The 16,998-nt window shown below is 40.4% G+C and overlaps 1 protein-coding gene across 4 annotated transcripts; it reads right to left on the bottom strand.

The window, feature by feature from the left end:
* Positions 1-204: 204 nt before the first annotated feature.
* On the bottom strand, positions 205-13,068 carry LOC308392233 (tyrosine-protein phosphatase non-receptor type 5-like). Of its 4 annotated transcripts, XM_080875189.1 has the most exons (16): positions 12,722-13,068; positions 8,949-9,057; positions 8,676-8,706; positions 8,206-8,256; positions 7,259-7,532; positions 6,582-6,704; positions 6,355-6,447; positions 5,846-6,102; positions 5,520-5,712; positions 5,003-5,087; positions 4,633-4,712; positions 4,410-4,547; positions 4,217-4,327; positions 2,348-2,508; positions 2,013-2,126; positions 205-1,424 (listed from the first exon to the last, which is right to left on the bottom strand). In XM_080875189.1, exons 4-16 carry the CDS (start codon positions 8,235-8,237, stop codon positions 1,331-1,333), a joined length of 1,755 nt encoding a protein of 584 aa, XP_080731315.1. In that variant the 5' UTR covers positions 8,238-8,256; positions 8,676-8,706; positions 8,949-9,057; positions 12,722-13,068; the 3' UTR covers positions 205-1,330. The 4 variants fall into 4 exon arrangements, with proteins under 4 accessions (XP_080731315.1, XP_080731316.1, XP_080731317.1 ...); XM_080875190.1 differs by lacking the exon at positions 8,676-8,706 and having other exon boundaries at positions 8,206-8,259; XM_080875191.1 differs by lacking the exon at positions 8,676-8,706.
* Positions 13,069-16,998: the final 3,930 nt, after the last annotated feature.

Genomic DNA, 16,998 nt, shown 5'->3' with positions numbered 1-16,998 from the left:
GATGCTGGGCGCAGTGTTGAGCCTTTGTTATCTTGTGGCTACACAAGCCAGCAAGTACCAACGACCGGATTTGGTGTGTGGTAATAACAGGTAAATGAACTTTTTTTAAATTATTTGAATATATATATGAGTGCCTGTGTATAAATACACAAACAATACACACATGCTTTCAATTGTGTAATTTAAGTGATCTAGTAGCTCGGCTTTGGAAGTTCAGTTAATGCTAGAAATGTGTTTTGGAGTTTGTACGTGTTTTGTCTCTAGGGGCCACCGCATATATTTATATATAAACATATATAAATAAAACCACTTGTTTTTATGTTAGTAATTCCTTTTGTGCATAATTTTATATTATTGTTAATAATAAATTAATTAAAGCAACAAAACAACCTGAAGAGCCGGTTCGGAGCCGAAAGAGCCGGCTCTTTTTAGTGAGCCGAACCGAAAGAGCCGGATCTCTAAAAAGAGCCGGAAATCCCATCACTACTAATTAGTTAGTTAATAACCTAATCGTTATACATTCCTATGTTCCATAACATTGCACATGCCTTTAATGAACACTTAGCACCATGCAACCTGAAGATGAGGTGACTCTTGAATGCAGCAAAAGTTGAGACAGGCCTTCTGTAATGATTTTTTTTTTTTTTTTTTACATTGAAATTGAGAGAAAAGGCTAGACGTCATTTACTTTTACATTTCATATGAACTTTTATATCAGTATAGTTAAATATTAGGCTGGCATTTGATTATCTCTGTAGATTTAAACGATGCTGACACTTATACTGTAAAGGGCCCTTATTGTCAACACATACTTTCTTTCATTTCCTTACAGGTAAGTCACACCACTGCAGGCGATCTGATTATACTTCACTTCCAGTCTAACCTTTCGATAACTGTACAATCATTACACGAGGAAGCTGTTTTAGACCAAGTGCAAAACAAGGCCTCGATGACGGAGACTAATGTGCAGTGGTGTGATGGAAACCTTAGCAGTGCAAATGAAATGAAGGCGAGAGTGCTGGCTTGGATTATTTTAGGTGTGACTGCTTCAACTTATCAAGAACATGTGGATCGATGGGACTGCGTTACTACTATTTTCAGGTGAGTTATCTCAAATCACACCTCCTCTATATTTGTTCTACTCAACCACGCACAATTAGCACAGATTCAGTTCTGTTTGAGTGACCCTGCCTTGAGTGAAGAGAATAACATGGTTTGAACTTGTTAAAGGGTGAGATTGAGATGATGTTAGGTACAGTGGTGCATACCACCTGAGGCGGTTACGTGTACAGTGGTGTGTCTCGGTCTGGGTGTGGCTGTTGGGCTCCATCTACTCCTCAGCAGTTTGAGAAAGCTGCTTCTCATACAAGCTCAGGACGTGATGCACAAACTGGTACTGCTCACACGTCTGTATCATGCCACCCCTGAAAAACACACACACAAAGAGATACCATTAAATCTAACACTTCACATAGTAATTATATAACAAAATTAAATGGAAAAATTTCGTTTAAAGTCAACATTTGTTTATCAGCTCCAGCAAAAAATAAAATGTTTATCACATTTTTTCAAACAATGAATGAAATACATTAGCCATGACATCTTGACTTATTAAACTCAGATGTATCCAATAACGCTAATAATGACTGCTTTCATTGTGGGTGTTCTAATGTGCTTGATGGCCGGCTGGGATTGTACCTCACATAAATAATATTACTAGTAGCACCCATGCTTGTTGTTTTCTGACTCAAAAGTGAGTAAAGGTAATCATTTCCTTTAACACTCACAGAACCATGCATGGTTTTTTGAAGTGTGTAATTAATGGACTATAATTTTAAGATCCCCGACCCGGTCCTGAATTGGATAAGCACAAGACGGATGGAGGGACAGATAATTTAGAAGAAGGTTTGGTGACCTTCTTTTTGGAACTAAATCAAACTACGTCAGCTGAGCTTTTATGCCAGAACTAAAGATAGGCACGAGCACAGATAAGAGCTCTAAGCATATCTCACCTGTCCAGACGGAGCTGGCAGGTGGTTCTCAGGATGTCAACTACACCCTCAGTCCTCAGCTGCTTGCACAGGATGGAGGTGGCAATGAAGCAGCCAGTTCGACCAATTCCAGCACTGTAAAGAAAAAGTTGGAGAAGTAATGTGTTGGATTTTTGTATTCACTGAAATTTCAATTTCAGCGAAGGCACCATAAATCGAGGAACTGAATTGATTTGTGCAGTGACAAAAACCAGCAAAACAAGATACTGTAATATAAAACTAAAGATGGCTTTATCTTCTAAATATGAAATCTTTCATGCTCCCAATACTACAAACAAGTTGCTTTAGCCCTGTACCTGCAGTGGACAATTATAGGGCCACTGGAGGGCAGGGCTTCCTCACGGGCCCTTTCCACTTCCTGCACCAGCTCCAGCAGGGGTGGAGCCTTGTCTGGGGTCTTCTGATCAGGCCAGGAAGTGTACCAGTACTGCCGCAGAGTGCGCTCCTCTTCCCCGCACTGGTGCATGCACACAGACAGTGACACAGATGTCATTATACCAAGCACACAGAGAACACCTGTTGCTCTTCATGCTTGACCAAACAGTTGCCTTGGTTTAGTAGTGAACGCAGAACAAACATTAAAAAAAGAGATTGTACAAAAACAGACTATTTGTCCTGGTCTGTACTGAGCATAAACAAATTTCTGAAAGTCAGTCCACCAATAATTATGAATCCTATAGATAAACAACATAACATGAGGAGATGAATAATCAACAAGCTTTTAACTCATTGCAGTTACATAATGATCCCCTGGTGCTTAGCAATCGGATGCAGGCTGCATTTACTGAATTATCTTGTTTTGTTTGCTAAGTGCCGATGCCACCATGACCTCAAATTAAAAATAAAGCACCCATCATGAACACATGAATGGAGCGTTGAGCGAACCACCTTCCAACACCCATATCTGTTGTGATAAATTACTGGATAAAATATGACTGTTTGATACACATAATTTTAGAAACATGTTTTTGTTGAGTCGGGAACACAAAATAATAATCTTCTGCAGTGTTTTTGTGACATTAATCGAGGGATCATCATGTAAACAGTGCATTTAATCGTGCACATACGTATCAGCAGATGCAGGTAAAAGTAGCTAATTAAAACGCACGGATTTATGGCTGATATTGTAGCCATGCAGATAGTTCTGATCCACATCTAACATCTGAATTTAAATTGGCACCTAAGGGATGAAATTTAATTTAAGTGCCTTAGATTGAAAGAATAAAAACAAAAATGTAACATATCTTTAGAGAAATTTCCACTTTGAATATAACATAAAGCACACTTTTAAAATTTTTTAGGGTGTTACGTGGTAAGACGTCTGCTAACACAGATGACATATAAAGTAAAGGTGGGTAATCCTTTGGAATTAGCCACGTGCAGGATTGTCAACTTTGCCACGGCTTATCGCCTTTGGGCCAAGAGAGAGGAAAATGAATTCTAAAGTTTATCAAGGCATCATTCAGGACAATGATACAGAGGCTTTCTGATGTTACCTGCTCATGAAAGCCTTTACTGCTTTAAGCACATTAGCATACAGATGACAGGGTTTAACTTGCACACTTCTGTTCCTAATTACATGTTAAGAACCTGGCTGTGAACCCTTAGTTTTGTTTTAATTCATACTGTATATTTGACAGTATGAGCACCAGAAAAAAAATTAAAATAACTTGTAACTAGTTCTATATTTTTGTTTCGTTCACTTATTTCTTTGTGCACCCCTCTCAGTATGTATTCTGTCATCCCTTTAGGTCAACTTTCTTCTGATTTGCTGCCTCTTACAAACAGAACATGTGAACAGTAGATGGGTGGGGCTTATGTGCTCACAGCCAGACCTGTGCCTGAGACCGTATTAGGGATATCCACTCTATTTGACATCTGTCTCGAGCAGACTAGTTGGAGCAGACCTGAGCTTTTGGCTCACCGGGATTAGTTTTACATATGTTGACCTAAATGAAACTTTGGCCACGCTTAACATGAGCATCCACCACTGTAACCCCATCCCCCCACCCATCCACCTCTGTATAAGGTTGTTTCCATTTTCATGTATGCATATCATTAGAGGCAAACAGCTTTTTGGCATTACTTGAAGCTAAAACATTAAAGTGGTGTTGTTGTGGTTCACCCTTTGTATTTCACATATTAATGCATTCTCTGTCGGTTACCTTCAGAGTAAACACCCTCAGACTGTAGTCATCCTCCTGGGTCACCTTGACCACAGTGATTTCGATGCCTTCGTGTGTCACAGTGTCCTCGGGCCAGTACTCAGCACATTTCTACAAGAAACAATAGACACAGCAGATAATATAGCTGGTTAATATTTAGGAACATTTATCAAAGAATCCTTTGAACAGTTACCTCATTCTTCTCCTCCAGGTTGGTGATCATCACTATGATTGGGGTCCTCTCTTGCCACACCATCCTCCATAAATCCCCCACTGTGTTCACAGTGGGACCCTGGGTAGCAATGTATGCACGCTCCTCGCCCCCATAACCCTGCACATGCACACACTCGTTGTTTTGCTACCATTACATATCAAAGCCATAACAAATCGCTGCATCAGAGTGCATTTGAACTTACTTTGAGATAATTAGCGTTGATATAGGTAAAAAGAAAATCATCTTCATCCTGTGACTTCAAGATCACTCTGCTGTGCGTGTCTGCAGGTGGACAATGTGACATTATCATGAGAAAGGGAGCTGGTTACACATTCATTCATTCTGTATCTCATCCTACAGCTCAGTGATACAAAATGGTTGCACCCTTATGTGTGTCATTGTGAACATAAATACTGGAAATTTGATGTCTTGCAAACACATTTTAACATTAAAGTGAAAGAGGATGCAAAATTATTTAAGATAATCAGCATAAAAATAGTTTTAAAAATTGCTACCTCAATATTATATTTATAGTAACTGATGTCACTAGCTTGTGTTACAGCTCTACTTACTGGGTAAAATTGTTTTGTAGCGATTCTTTCTCACCAGCCCTGGGTAATTGTACTCCTTAGGGTCCACAAAGTTCATGGGAGTTTCCTGCCAATGGACACAGAACAATGAAGGCAAATGAAAGTGAAGAAATGGGGAAGTCCAAAAGTCACCTTCTACATAACAACCAAACGGTGAGGAAATAATATTAAACACGTGAAGTCATTCACAGCCTCTCACACTCAACCATTGCTGTATTAGTGTGTGTGTGTGTGTGTGTGTGTGTGAACGCGCATCCTTCTTCCTAACAGACACAAGAATTTTCTGTGGGTTTTTGTATGCAAAAAGAAAAAAAATGCTTGCATCCCTCCATCTTCCGCCCACTAACAGAAAGTAGAAAAGCTTACGGGCGTGTGCAGAGCACCGATCGGTGTGTGTGGCTGCATCTGTGTGTGCGTGTACGTCTTTTCCGGCGAGTCTCTGTTCATTTCATATTAATCTCGAGAACGTAGGTGGCTGAGCTACTGTTGCTGCACTCACATAAAACTCAGCCTGCAGGCTCTGGTCGTCCATGGCCCTTGTGTGTAGCATGGCAGGGGTCAGGACGTGCGTTCCCTGTCGGAGATACTCCTGGGCCGACTGGTCTCTTGGAGAGAGTTGGGCTCCGTAGCCATAGGGCTCTGTGCAGCCTGGTGTGCACATGTCCAAGGTCAGGGAAACATTGGAGCCTCTCCTGTTTTATTCAGACAGTCAGACAAATGCATATATCTGCATTACAAATGAATGAATAAAGTGTGAGTCTCCCTGCTGGAAGAAAAACAAACATAAATGCAAACATTTCCACCTGCTGGATGCTCTTTTCTAACCTCTCCTGAAGCCCCACTGGTGTGACAGTAAGGGTGGCAGCATCTCCCTCCGTCCTGGTATCTGCACCTATATCAAATACTGGAGTCTGGGGCACCGGGTCCAGGTCTATCAGATCCTCCTGGGCATCTGTCCACTCTGACAAGGTGAAAGAGGGCTGACGGCTCACAGACTGACGTCGATCACCAATGTCCCTCGACACAGTTCCTGATGACCACAAGCCAGAGCCATAATTCCACTTGCACACCAGGTGGATGATCTAAGGATAGAAAAGAAGACAAAAAAGAAGCAGTCAATAAGTAAATCAATCAAACACACAACAACAGGTCGCTACGTTAAGAAACAACCGATTCAATCGATCTTGTTTCCTTTTAAGATTATTTTCCATCTTTATAGCAAATAACACCAATTCAGCATGCATCATGCATTAAATTCATGCTGAAATGACCAAAATTGTGAAATGTTTGCATAAAAATAGAGCTTAAAATAAAGGATCCAGCCAGTGTTTTACCATGACTACACAGATGGCCACGCCGATGCCTGCAGTGCCATGAACAATCCAATTGTGCTCTGTGGTGTTTACCACATCCCTCATCACCACTGACTGGCCAATAAAGGGAAACACAGAGAGAGAATGAGTTAGTCAGACATAGTTGAGTGCTTCACATCCTGTTAAACAGCTGTTTATTCTCCACCCAGACTTAAAAGCTGTCAGCCACATCTAGGATTGATACTTACATCCGTTCCAAAAATAGGGTGGCAGGGTAAGATGAACCCCAGGTAGAAGTCAATGACCTGCAGGGCTTTGTAGATGGAAGAGAGTGGCCCATTTCCATCCACCACAAAAAATATCCAGTACCCCTGGGGGGAGAGAAGAAGGAAGGCAGATTGTCACCACTCCAGTCATTCATGCACTGGAAATCGGACTGCAGCCATTCTCAGGTGAAAAGCGAAAAGGAAAGAAGATGGACCATTACACAGGCATAAAAAATATGTAAATTGTCCACATAGAGTCTAGTGTCGTAATCGTGGCTGCATTTACGAGGCTCTTTTATTTACTTATGGTAATGTTGCACCTGTCCTTTTTTCTGTTTAAATGAATCAAACATGAAGTCAACAATAGACGGAAACAGGAAGAGGGAATTAATGGTGAAGAGGTGTCAAATTTTAGCCTCATCTAGCCACCCCCAGAAAAAGTATTTTCCAAGCCTGAAGCACTTGAAGCAAATATGAAAATGCAATCATACATATGAAAAGATAAACCACTGTGGAAAATTAAAGGTCAAGCTGAAAGAAAACCTCAAGCTTAAGTGTTGACTTGTCATTTGCAAGGCGGATATTGCAGGTGAAACCCAAAGACGACCTAAAAACTTACTCTGATTAAAAGCAGATGATAGAGAGCCTGGAACACATACCAAGATTTGGGAAGTGATAAACAGTGCTGCCCAGCAGTGGAGTTCAATCACCAGTGTGTACACCTTGCGTAAAAACACTTCCTCTTGGGGGTTTTGGCCCTCAGCGGTTCCATCTTTACATTCTAGGAGCCCGTCTTTTTTAAGGGCTCCGTCGCCAATTTTTTCAGTCTTTGTGGGCTCGTCTAGCCAAACGGGATCCTCATCAGGCCTCAGGAAGATGGAGTCCTCGGTGTGGGAACGAGTGGAGCTACTCAGCCGACGGGTCATGATGCCCCTGTTGAACGAGGTTCCTTTGTGTTAAAAGGCCTTTCATATGTTATAAATCAGATTTTAAATGCATTTAGTTTACACGTGTTTATCATTAGGTGTTCGGTTTTATGTGTGCCATTATCTGAAAATCATCCCATCAAATACAAACTCCAGTTTTTAACCCTTTAAAAATGTAGACAAATGGCAACACATTTACTTATACTTTGGAGATCTTTGATAGGATCCTAGACTCTGAAACACCTACAGTACCTGGTGTTTGAAACATACAGATGTTAACATGCAGGTGTTCTTCTGTACTTACAACTTATTTGCGATTTTTCTGCTTTTGTGTACAATAAAATGTCGAGGCCATAATTTTCAGCCACACTGGGACTACATGCTGATTTTCATTTCAAGTATGTGCTATCTGTGTTTGTCACATTGCGTGTGTCTAATGTGTGGTTCTAAATGAGCGTGTATATGACAAAAAGGTTGCGTTTATTCTGCAGGTCTATTCAAATGTACAGCTAAGCAGCACAGAGTGGCTCTCATCTCCGGATCCTCTTGTCTCCCTTAGATTGGACTCCATCGTGTGTGTGTGTGTGCGTGTGTGTGTGAATTTGACAGAGAGAGAGAGAGAGAGGCTCCATTGTGGAGAAATGAGTCAGGGGTAGCGTGTTTACAGCCCTGTCCGTCACCTTGGCAACTGAGTGGCTCTCATCCCTCTCATCCGTCCTGAGCATTATCATCTACTGACAACACAGTCACACACACACAGTCAGCAGTGTATTCAAAGCTCTTTTCCGCTCAGCACTTTCAATATATATATATATATATATATATATATATATATATATATATATATATATATATATATATATATATATATATATATATATATATATATATATATATATATATAGAGAGAGAGAGAGAGAGAGAGAGAGAGAGAGAGAGAGAGAGAGAGAGAGAGAGAGAGAGAGAGAGAGAGATAGATAGATAGATAGATAGATAGATAGATAGATAGATAGATAGATAGATATTGTCACATGTTTCAGATAATCAAAACAATGTTATTATCAGAGTCAAATATAAGCAGGGTAAATACAAAATGCAGTTTTTAAATGATGATTCCATTGATTAAGGGAGAAAAGTTATCCAAGCCTACCTGGTCCTGTGTAACACAGTGATTGCCCCTCCTGTTTAATCATGAATTAACTGTAATTAACCACATTGTTTTGAAAGCTAAGTTCAGTTTCACTAAACATACTCAGGCCTGATTACTGGCAGATCTGATGAATCAAGAAATCCCTTAAAGAGCCTGCTTCAGCAAGATAAAAGATCTCAAAAAGCAACACATTGTGCCACGATCTGAACACAAAGACAATGCGTTGTGTGTTTTCTAACATCAAAGGTCAATAAAGTCAAATGACTGACTGACCTATGAGAGATGGCAACGAACTGGCAGGGGAGTCACATCACATGATCAAGGTAAAACCTGTATCCTGGGGCATCCGGTCACAGTCAGCCATTGTGAGGCAGAGTCAATTCTAAAAGACACAAGACAGTAGCTCAGGGCTTACATTCAAAGGTTAGCAAAATGATAAAGCTGTTGCAGATGTACTAAACATGCAAATCTCTCCAACCTCTGGAGCAGAAAAAAAACAACAAACAAACAAGTAAGAAAGTGTCTCTTCCTCAAATAGCCAGGGATAATACAAAATAATACAAAACTGGTGCAAAAAATACAGTTTTATGAGTCACCTGCATGGTTATACGTGGTTCACGGTGTGACCATTTTAAACGATCACTTGATAATATGATATTTTAACACTACCACTTAAGCAGTGAACCTTTCGGACTATTGTTAATACAATTAAATCGCAGAAGTTTGCGCCATTTATCCGAGTCTGTGTGGTGTGAGCCCTATACCTCCTAGATGCAAGTCTGGGCATCAAAATATCAGTTTACGAACCAATGAGCGATGACACGGTGGATACATCCATTAGTTTAAAGTCTATGATAGACAGTAGAGTGACAAATCCAACTGGTAACATTGATAGACACTGAGAGAAGGTTAATAATTCAGCTTTCTCTAATGATGGATCAGAGTAGCACCCTTGTAGACTCCCAGCTGTGCGCTCATGAGGGGAGGATAGTGATGTAAGGTGACACAGTAAACTGTCAATATTTCTTCCCCACTCTTTCTTTCCCTGCCTCTCTCTGCATCCCGAAGAGGCAGGGATGATTCAAGCCAGACTAAGCAGACACCCTCAGAAATACATTCAGATTGCTCCAGTCGAATCAGTATGCATGATGAAGTCGAGCCTTCTCTGCCCTCCTCTCCTCTCTACCATCTCCCCCTCTCTCCTTATGTGCCACTGGACCCTGTTGAACGAATGGGGTGTGCTCAGCGGAATATGAGACCACACCAGTAGCAGGAGCTTAGTGTGTGTGTGTGTGTTCACTTTGAGTCCGTTTCTTTCTCTTTGCTTGCTGTGAAGGTGGTTTTGAAGTGATGACGCCAGTTAGACTGGCTTGTAGCCATGGCAATGTGCATACATGCAACGTACACACGTATGTTAAGTACACACACACACACACACACACACACACACACACACACACACACACACAGGCATGGATTGTGTTGTATAAGAGTGCTTCAATGTGTTCCATTTTTCAACAATAGGTGGACAGGTAGAAGAGTGGATGAAGGGATGAATGGAAGGAAGAGCAACTCTTTTTTGTGTGTGAAGGTTGTCTGAAGCAATGACGCAGTGAGGTTGGCGTTTTGGTAACTGTGGCAACCAGCATACTGTAGCGTGTGTGTGTGTGTGCGCGCACATATACACAGACTTTTGTCAGATACCCCGCATGAAAAATGAAAAACACAAACACACATCTGCACTGGGAGAGCAGTGACAACATTCACGTTTGCCCTAAGAAAAAAAAAAAAAATCGGCCTCTCTTTGCTTTTATTCTTTGAGGTAAATATTTCTGTTTTTCTGCTACTTGCTTTGTCTCAGCGCTTGTTTGGCAAACTGTCTGATATATTTAACCCAAGCAGTCGCTGGGATCTCAGAAATCCTGAGGTCACGAGTCCTCTTCTCCTACTCATTCATTACTCATTACTCCAACATTAGTGAATTGTACACGCTAAATACATCAGAAGTTTCTCATTACTTCCAGATTATTGTACAATTTCTGTTCCTTCCCTTTTTAATGTTTCTAACGTTGCAGAAAAAGACATGAATTTAAATATTGCTGTTTGCGTAGTCTGCAGATGAGAATTAAAATACTCGCTGCAACTCCGGATTCAGTTAAACTGATGAATAAATAATATATATCTGGTCAGCTATATTATATTGCATTCTGTTTCCAAACATGTTGCATGTACATGTAAAGGTATATTTAATTACAGTTCTGAAGATAGAATTTATTCATAATAGAATAAAAAAAATCTGAAAGTTTATGATAAGCTTTTCATTTACACTATAATCATTTAACACAAACAAAAACATCAACCCAGAGCAATTTACTGTTCCCATTCCAGCTGTTTTGTGCATGATTTTATCTGCATTTCACAGTCATATCTGGTATGTTTGCAAATTTCTCGAAAAGAAAGCTTTGTTTCAACTGATGCTTCTATAGAATATATTAACACAGATAGTTCAGGAGCTTACAATGAAAATTAAAGATTTTATTACAAATCCAAAAAGATCAGAATCATTTAGCTGAGGATTGAGCTCAGGCCGAGTGAATTTAAAGCAAATAGGTCAAACCTGATGACGGATTGAGCCTCATTCCTCATTGAAGGTGTACTGTCCTTGGGTCTTACAAACACCACCCCCTCAGTCTTCAAATAGAGTATGCGCATACTGTTTCCATTGATCTGCATCCATTCAAGAACCCACCATCCAATGGAGTCTAAAAGTGGGCCGTACAAAATGCCTATTGCCTCTGTCCCAGAAGGGCTCGAGGACCAGAAATGAGAAGGGGGCTGCCAGCTGTGTATAGCTTTTTCCTACTGTCGGGAACAGGGGGAATTAAAGTGGTGACAGCTGGCGTGCGCTTTAATGGATATTCCTGATGCTCCCAGCGTCTCTGTGTGGAAAAACAATAAGTCCAAATCTGCTTCTTTAGTCTGTTATTTAAAAAACAACCTGTTTCCAGGAGAATCAAAGTGAATAAAGGGCGAGTATCAAGTGTGTTGCTGAAGTGCTCATATGGCAGAGAGACGAGGTAAGAGGAAGCTCTTACTGAAAGTGATGATGAGATGGAAACATGAGATAAAGTCACGAGGGCCAAGACCAGCCTCATCAACCTTTATCTCCCATACACACACAGAAAATCTTGATATTAATACACACATAAGCCAGCAATGACCTTAAAATGAAATGCCCAGCAAACCTGCAGCCTTTTCTTGTATATCACAAAGACAGATAATCAATCAGCTCTATTGTTTACATACACTCCCACGATCGCTCGCAGCTGCTCCATGGGTATTTTTGGAGAGAAATCTCATTAAGGCACATATAAACTTACAATTCAGCCAAAGCTGTACTGTATGAATAATTAAAATGTGCTGCATAGCAAATTGATTTACAGGCTGCTGGAGATAAATCTGGATTCTTGGTGACAAAAGATTGTGTTACATGATTGCACTGCATCAAAACACCAGTGCAGGAATGGCATTCTCTGGCAGTCATTCATACTAAGACAAAACACCATTCATATCACGTACATGGCTACGGTGAGCTAGAGCGACCACACAGTGCAGAGCTGGATGGATTAGTAATGAATCACTCGGGGAGGTGGACTGTTGCATCTCTCTCTGGTAACTCCCACATTGTCACATAGACATGATACAACACAGAGGAAATCAAGCTTTGAGTGATAAACGAGAAGGAAAATACACAGTTAAAAGCGCCATCGACGGACCAACCTGTTGGCAAATGATCAGTTTCAATGATCTAAGAATAAACACGCACATATACACCTCCTACATCACACATTTCCTACCTTTTTACAGCACAGGAAAGCGCAGCGGCCATGTAAACCGTAGGGGCTTTGCTGAGGAATTGATATTCACCTCATGTCATACAGCCACGCAGGGGGAAAGAGCGAGAGACAGCGGAGAGGCGAGGAGGGCTGGAACGGTCACAGTCACTCAACCACAGCCTTAAGTCTGGTTAGGATAAGTCCTCTTACCTGGCTGAGCCCGTCTTCACATCGCCATCTGCTGCTCTGCTCCCTGTGAGCCAAACCACCAGGAGCCAAACACCAAGAACCACGCCAATCCCTTTACTGCTTCTCTGTCTGGGAGATGGAGGAGTGTGTTTGCATGTAAGAAGGAGACAGACCGACAGTGAGAGACACAGAGAGTAAGAGGACGCGTGTGAGCCTAGGAAAACAAGAAATTGCAAATGTAAGGGGTGTGTGTGTTTGTGTGTCCGTGAGAGAAAGAGAGACAGAGGTATGAAAGTCTGATGGGTTTTCTTTTGTTTGTATCCTGAAGGAGAGAGAGAGAGATCCACAGGCGGCAGCTTCGTCTAGGTATATGCAGCAAGAGGCTGTACGGTAGCCTTGGCAACAGAGCCAGAATAAGGGAGAGCGAGGGAGGGAGGGAGCTAAGGAGAGAGCTAGAGCAAAAGAGAGAGAGAGAGAGAGTGTGTTTATTAATCTTATTGTGGGGACATAAATCTGTTAATACAGTTATATCAGGGGGGGCTCACCTCTAAAGGAAGGTTTCAACAAGGTAAACCATTAAGTTTTAGTGGTGAAGGATAAGCCTGGATATATTACATATATTTTAATTATAGTTGGCAAACCCCACTAAAAATGCCAAAACCTGAAGCAAATGCATGCTGCCAACAGACTCTAGGCTTTGATTATAGCTCAAAAAAGGTAAAAAATAACTGAATAAATGAATAAATAAATAAATAAAATACAGGCATTGTTGAGCCACATTGCTTCTTCAGTGTTACAATGAAAAAGGTCACTGGATCTGTCATTTAGCCACCTTACTTAAAAAAAAAACCAGTTGATAATCTGCAGCTGAAAATACATCAAATTTATCTAACACCAGAAACATACCAACAAACACGAGCTGTTTCTTTGAGAAAATACATTTGCGACCAATTTGTCTCTGAAGATTTGCATCGTCTTTGCTACTGAAGGGTGATTGGGGTTTATTGCAACAGACAGGCTGGAGGACATCATGAAGCTCGAGGAGATAAATGCTTTGCTGAATCTGTTTATAATAACGACAATAAAGAAAAAAACTCTCCAGGAAACAATAAAAGAAGAAATCAACATCTTCTTAAGTGACAAAAGACGTGTGTCTCTGTGTGTGTAGTGGGGGAAGTCGGCTCATAACACATCACTGAGCAGCGAACACCCCCCACTGTCACCTCCTCTGCTTCCAAGCTGTACGCTCTGCCACCCACCATCTCTCACTCATCTCAGTCACCACCCCCCACCCCATCATCATCATCACCATCGCCCAGGTCTATTCTCCTTTTCCGGTCTATATCATTCTCTGTCTTCTTAAACCTCTTGTCATTTCCCATCCCTCCTTCTTCAATGTGATGTGCTCTCTCTCTCTCTCTCTCTCTCTCTCTCTCTCACACACACACACACACACACCCTCCTTCCTGTCTTGCCATATGGTAGCCTTTCCCTGTCATGAGCTCTCTGAACTCACCAGCAGCACAAACAGCCTCTATATGACCAACACAAATCACGGGGAAAACAAACATAGACTGCATACAATGTTTATATTATATTATTTGGAAAAAAGATAAAGATTGTCACACATGAAAGAGTAATTAACATGTTACACCAGAGCCCTCTGCTAAAATGTGCTTCTGTACACAAGACAAATTGTTGCAAAGAGAAAATTTAAAGGCACCAAAGCTTGTCTGATTTCCCTTTGGCCACTTGGAGGCAGCAGAAACAAGCTGTGAAAACAACATACAGGTTATCACCTTTGCTACCTTTCCTACCAGTATAATCTCAACATTCAGCTGAACAAATATGTCTGTACTGATGAATTCAAGTATTCACCCTGTTCCCCCTCTATTTAAGTTAAATTTCTTCTGATTGGCTGCTCGGCACAAATAGAAGGTTTGAACAGCAAGTAGAAGAGGTTGTTGTGCTCACAGCCAGAGTTGTGTATATTAGGGATACCTGTACTCATTTGTGTAACACAAACCCAGGAGTTAAAAAAAAAAAAAAATGTGATGAAAAACAAAGAAATAAAAACTCACGGTCTGAAAACATTTCTCTTATAGCTGGTGTCACAACGGGTTCACACCAGTCTCTCCAGTTTCCTCAATAAAATTCAAGTGACTTGCTAAACTAAACCTTGTGTCCTTAAACACTTTCTCTCTTTCTGCCCTTTCTTATTTATGACCCACTTCAGAGTCCTCTCCTTTCCATCAATATATCTCTCCCACACATCCTCACCTTTCTCCTACTGCAGTCAGCTAAATGAACTCCTCTGTCTTTCATCTTCCCATTCCCCTTTTCCTTTTTTCACCATTAAGCTATGATCTAATCTAATTAATGATACAAAGAAAGATTTATCCAGTGGCCTTGAACTGTCCGGTTCACTAGCTGCCACGCAGAAACATCAAACTCTGACATCACTTCCTCATTCTCTCTCACACAATTGATACCACACAGCAATTTTACTGAAATGTGATGTAATCTCACAGAGGTGTTAAAATGCTTACTTCCCGGAAAGCTTAATGAAGTGCAATGTAGAACTTATAAAGAACAGTAAGAAAATTATTAAAGTGGGGTTTTTTTCCATATTAAAACAGATTGTGGAGCAACATTCTTGTGGTAACAAATGGAGGCATCTAGTGGTCCTAGTGACTCACTGCTGGTGTCTTCATAAACGTACCCAGTAGACTCTGTCTCATTAATACTTGCTGGAACATTTAGCCAAGTGGTATTTTGTGTGGGGAGTTTATTTTTATTTATTTTTTTAGCACACTAATTGGGTTTAAAGCCTTCCTGTCTGTTACCAAACAGATGCCAAACTCAGATTTGACTGTGACTCATCGTGTCGCATTCAGATGAATGCAGCAGTTTCCAGCCATAAAACACAGCCCAACACAAACCGGCAGGATAATCTTGCTGCACATTTGCATTAGAGAGAATCAGGGAGCTATAAAGTGCTCATCTGATGAACGCAGCCTGCAGCAGGCTCACTTCCTGTTTCATAAAAGAAGACACATTATTTGTTGTAATTTCACAGGATTAGGTAAATCAAATCTAAAGAAATTCTAGAGAAAATATTTGTTTATTGTCACTGGTATGATGGTGACACTATACAGCAAGTTAAATAAACTTGTGAAACACAGCTGAAATGTGCAGGGTCAAATGTGCTCTCTGACACTGCAATCCTGCGAGACCTTGCACCAAAAAAAGTGCAGTGTTCATGGACTAACTTGTCCATGAACACTGCACTTTATTTTGGTTTATAGCATCTGTTGCAAATCAGAGATGACTATTACCAGGCAGAGCAGGTTTAACGAATAAGGGCAGTATTAAACGTTTTAAGACCAAGTATTTTTAGTGTTTGATCAACTGCATGAAATAAATAATAATTTTTGTACTTTGCAGCTCGGACTCATGTTTCACATCGGTTTTACTGAAATTCTACTAAAATGCTGAAGTACTTCCTGAATGATATGATGCTTCCCATTCCTAGAAAAAAAAAAACAGAAAAAAATTAGATTAAGTATAATATGTGAAATTTGGCAATAATTTGCTATTTGTTTAAAGTCAGGTTTTTTTTTGTAGATTTACAGTACTGAGAGATCTGCTTATAAATAACTGATCTTTCAGTGCCAGTAGTCCTCGACTTGGTTATACTTTAACTTTTGCCTTCAGATAGTAATTTATTCCTAATCGAGTGGTCACTCGTTTCTCGGTTCGCCCTTCAGATATTCCGTTAAAATATTACCATTTGATGTAAATGACATTATTCACAGGAATTTACCCAGAAGACTTATTTTTAATGCTGTTTGTACCAGTAAATAGTGAGAAAAACACCTCCTCCCAGTTCCTGAGCAGCTATGTAAAAAAAACTTTAACACATCTGTGTCGCCTGGACTGGCGATATGAAAATGACAGCGGCAGTATTACCAAAATGAAAGTGTTATTCCACTCATAATCATTTAGACTAGGGAAAAAAATAAACCATTGCTAGTTGTCTGCCAGTGCTTGCATTTGTTTATGTGATGCTATATGGGAAATGAGCCTCATGGGAGGTTTTTGTTTATCTGTTAAACACTGAATGTGGATTTGTGTGTACGTGCTCAGTCGGTTATTTACATTGGATGCAAAATGTGTTTTGTACACGGATTTGTTTTAACATGAGCATTTTTGAGAGAAAGAAGAGACATTAATCTTGAAAGGAATTATAGTAAAATCAAATGTCTTTGATGAGCTTTAAATGGGGTGTGCAAACA

This window comes from Rhamphochromis sp. 'chilingali' (genome assembly GCF_963969265.1).
Source record: "Rhamphochromis sp. 'chilingali' genome assembly, chromosome: 2".
Lineage (NCBI taxonomy): Eukaryota > Metazoa > Chordata > Actinopteri > Cichliformes > Cichlidae > Rhamphochromis > Rhamphochromis sp. 'chilingali'.
Note: the sequence above shows the minus strand (reverse complement) of the source record. Positions and strands in the feature narration are given on the sequence as shown.

Bases quoted from the DNA above. Each gene is read 5' to 3' on its own strand.
- LOC308392233 (XM_080875189.1), bottom strand. From the start codon at position 8,237: ATGAGAGGGATGAGAGCCACTCAGTTGCCAAG. The intron at 5,088-5,519 runs GTGAGTGCAGCA...GTCCATTGGCAG, and splicing joins GCCTGCAGGCTGAGTTTTAT to GAAACTCCCATGAACTTTGT. The intron at 2,509-4,216 runs GTAACCGACAGA...TGCATGCACCAG, and splicing joins TGAGGGTGTTTACTCTGAAG to TGCGGGGAAGAGGAGCGCAC.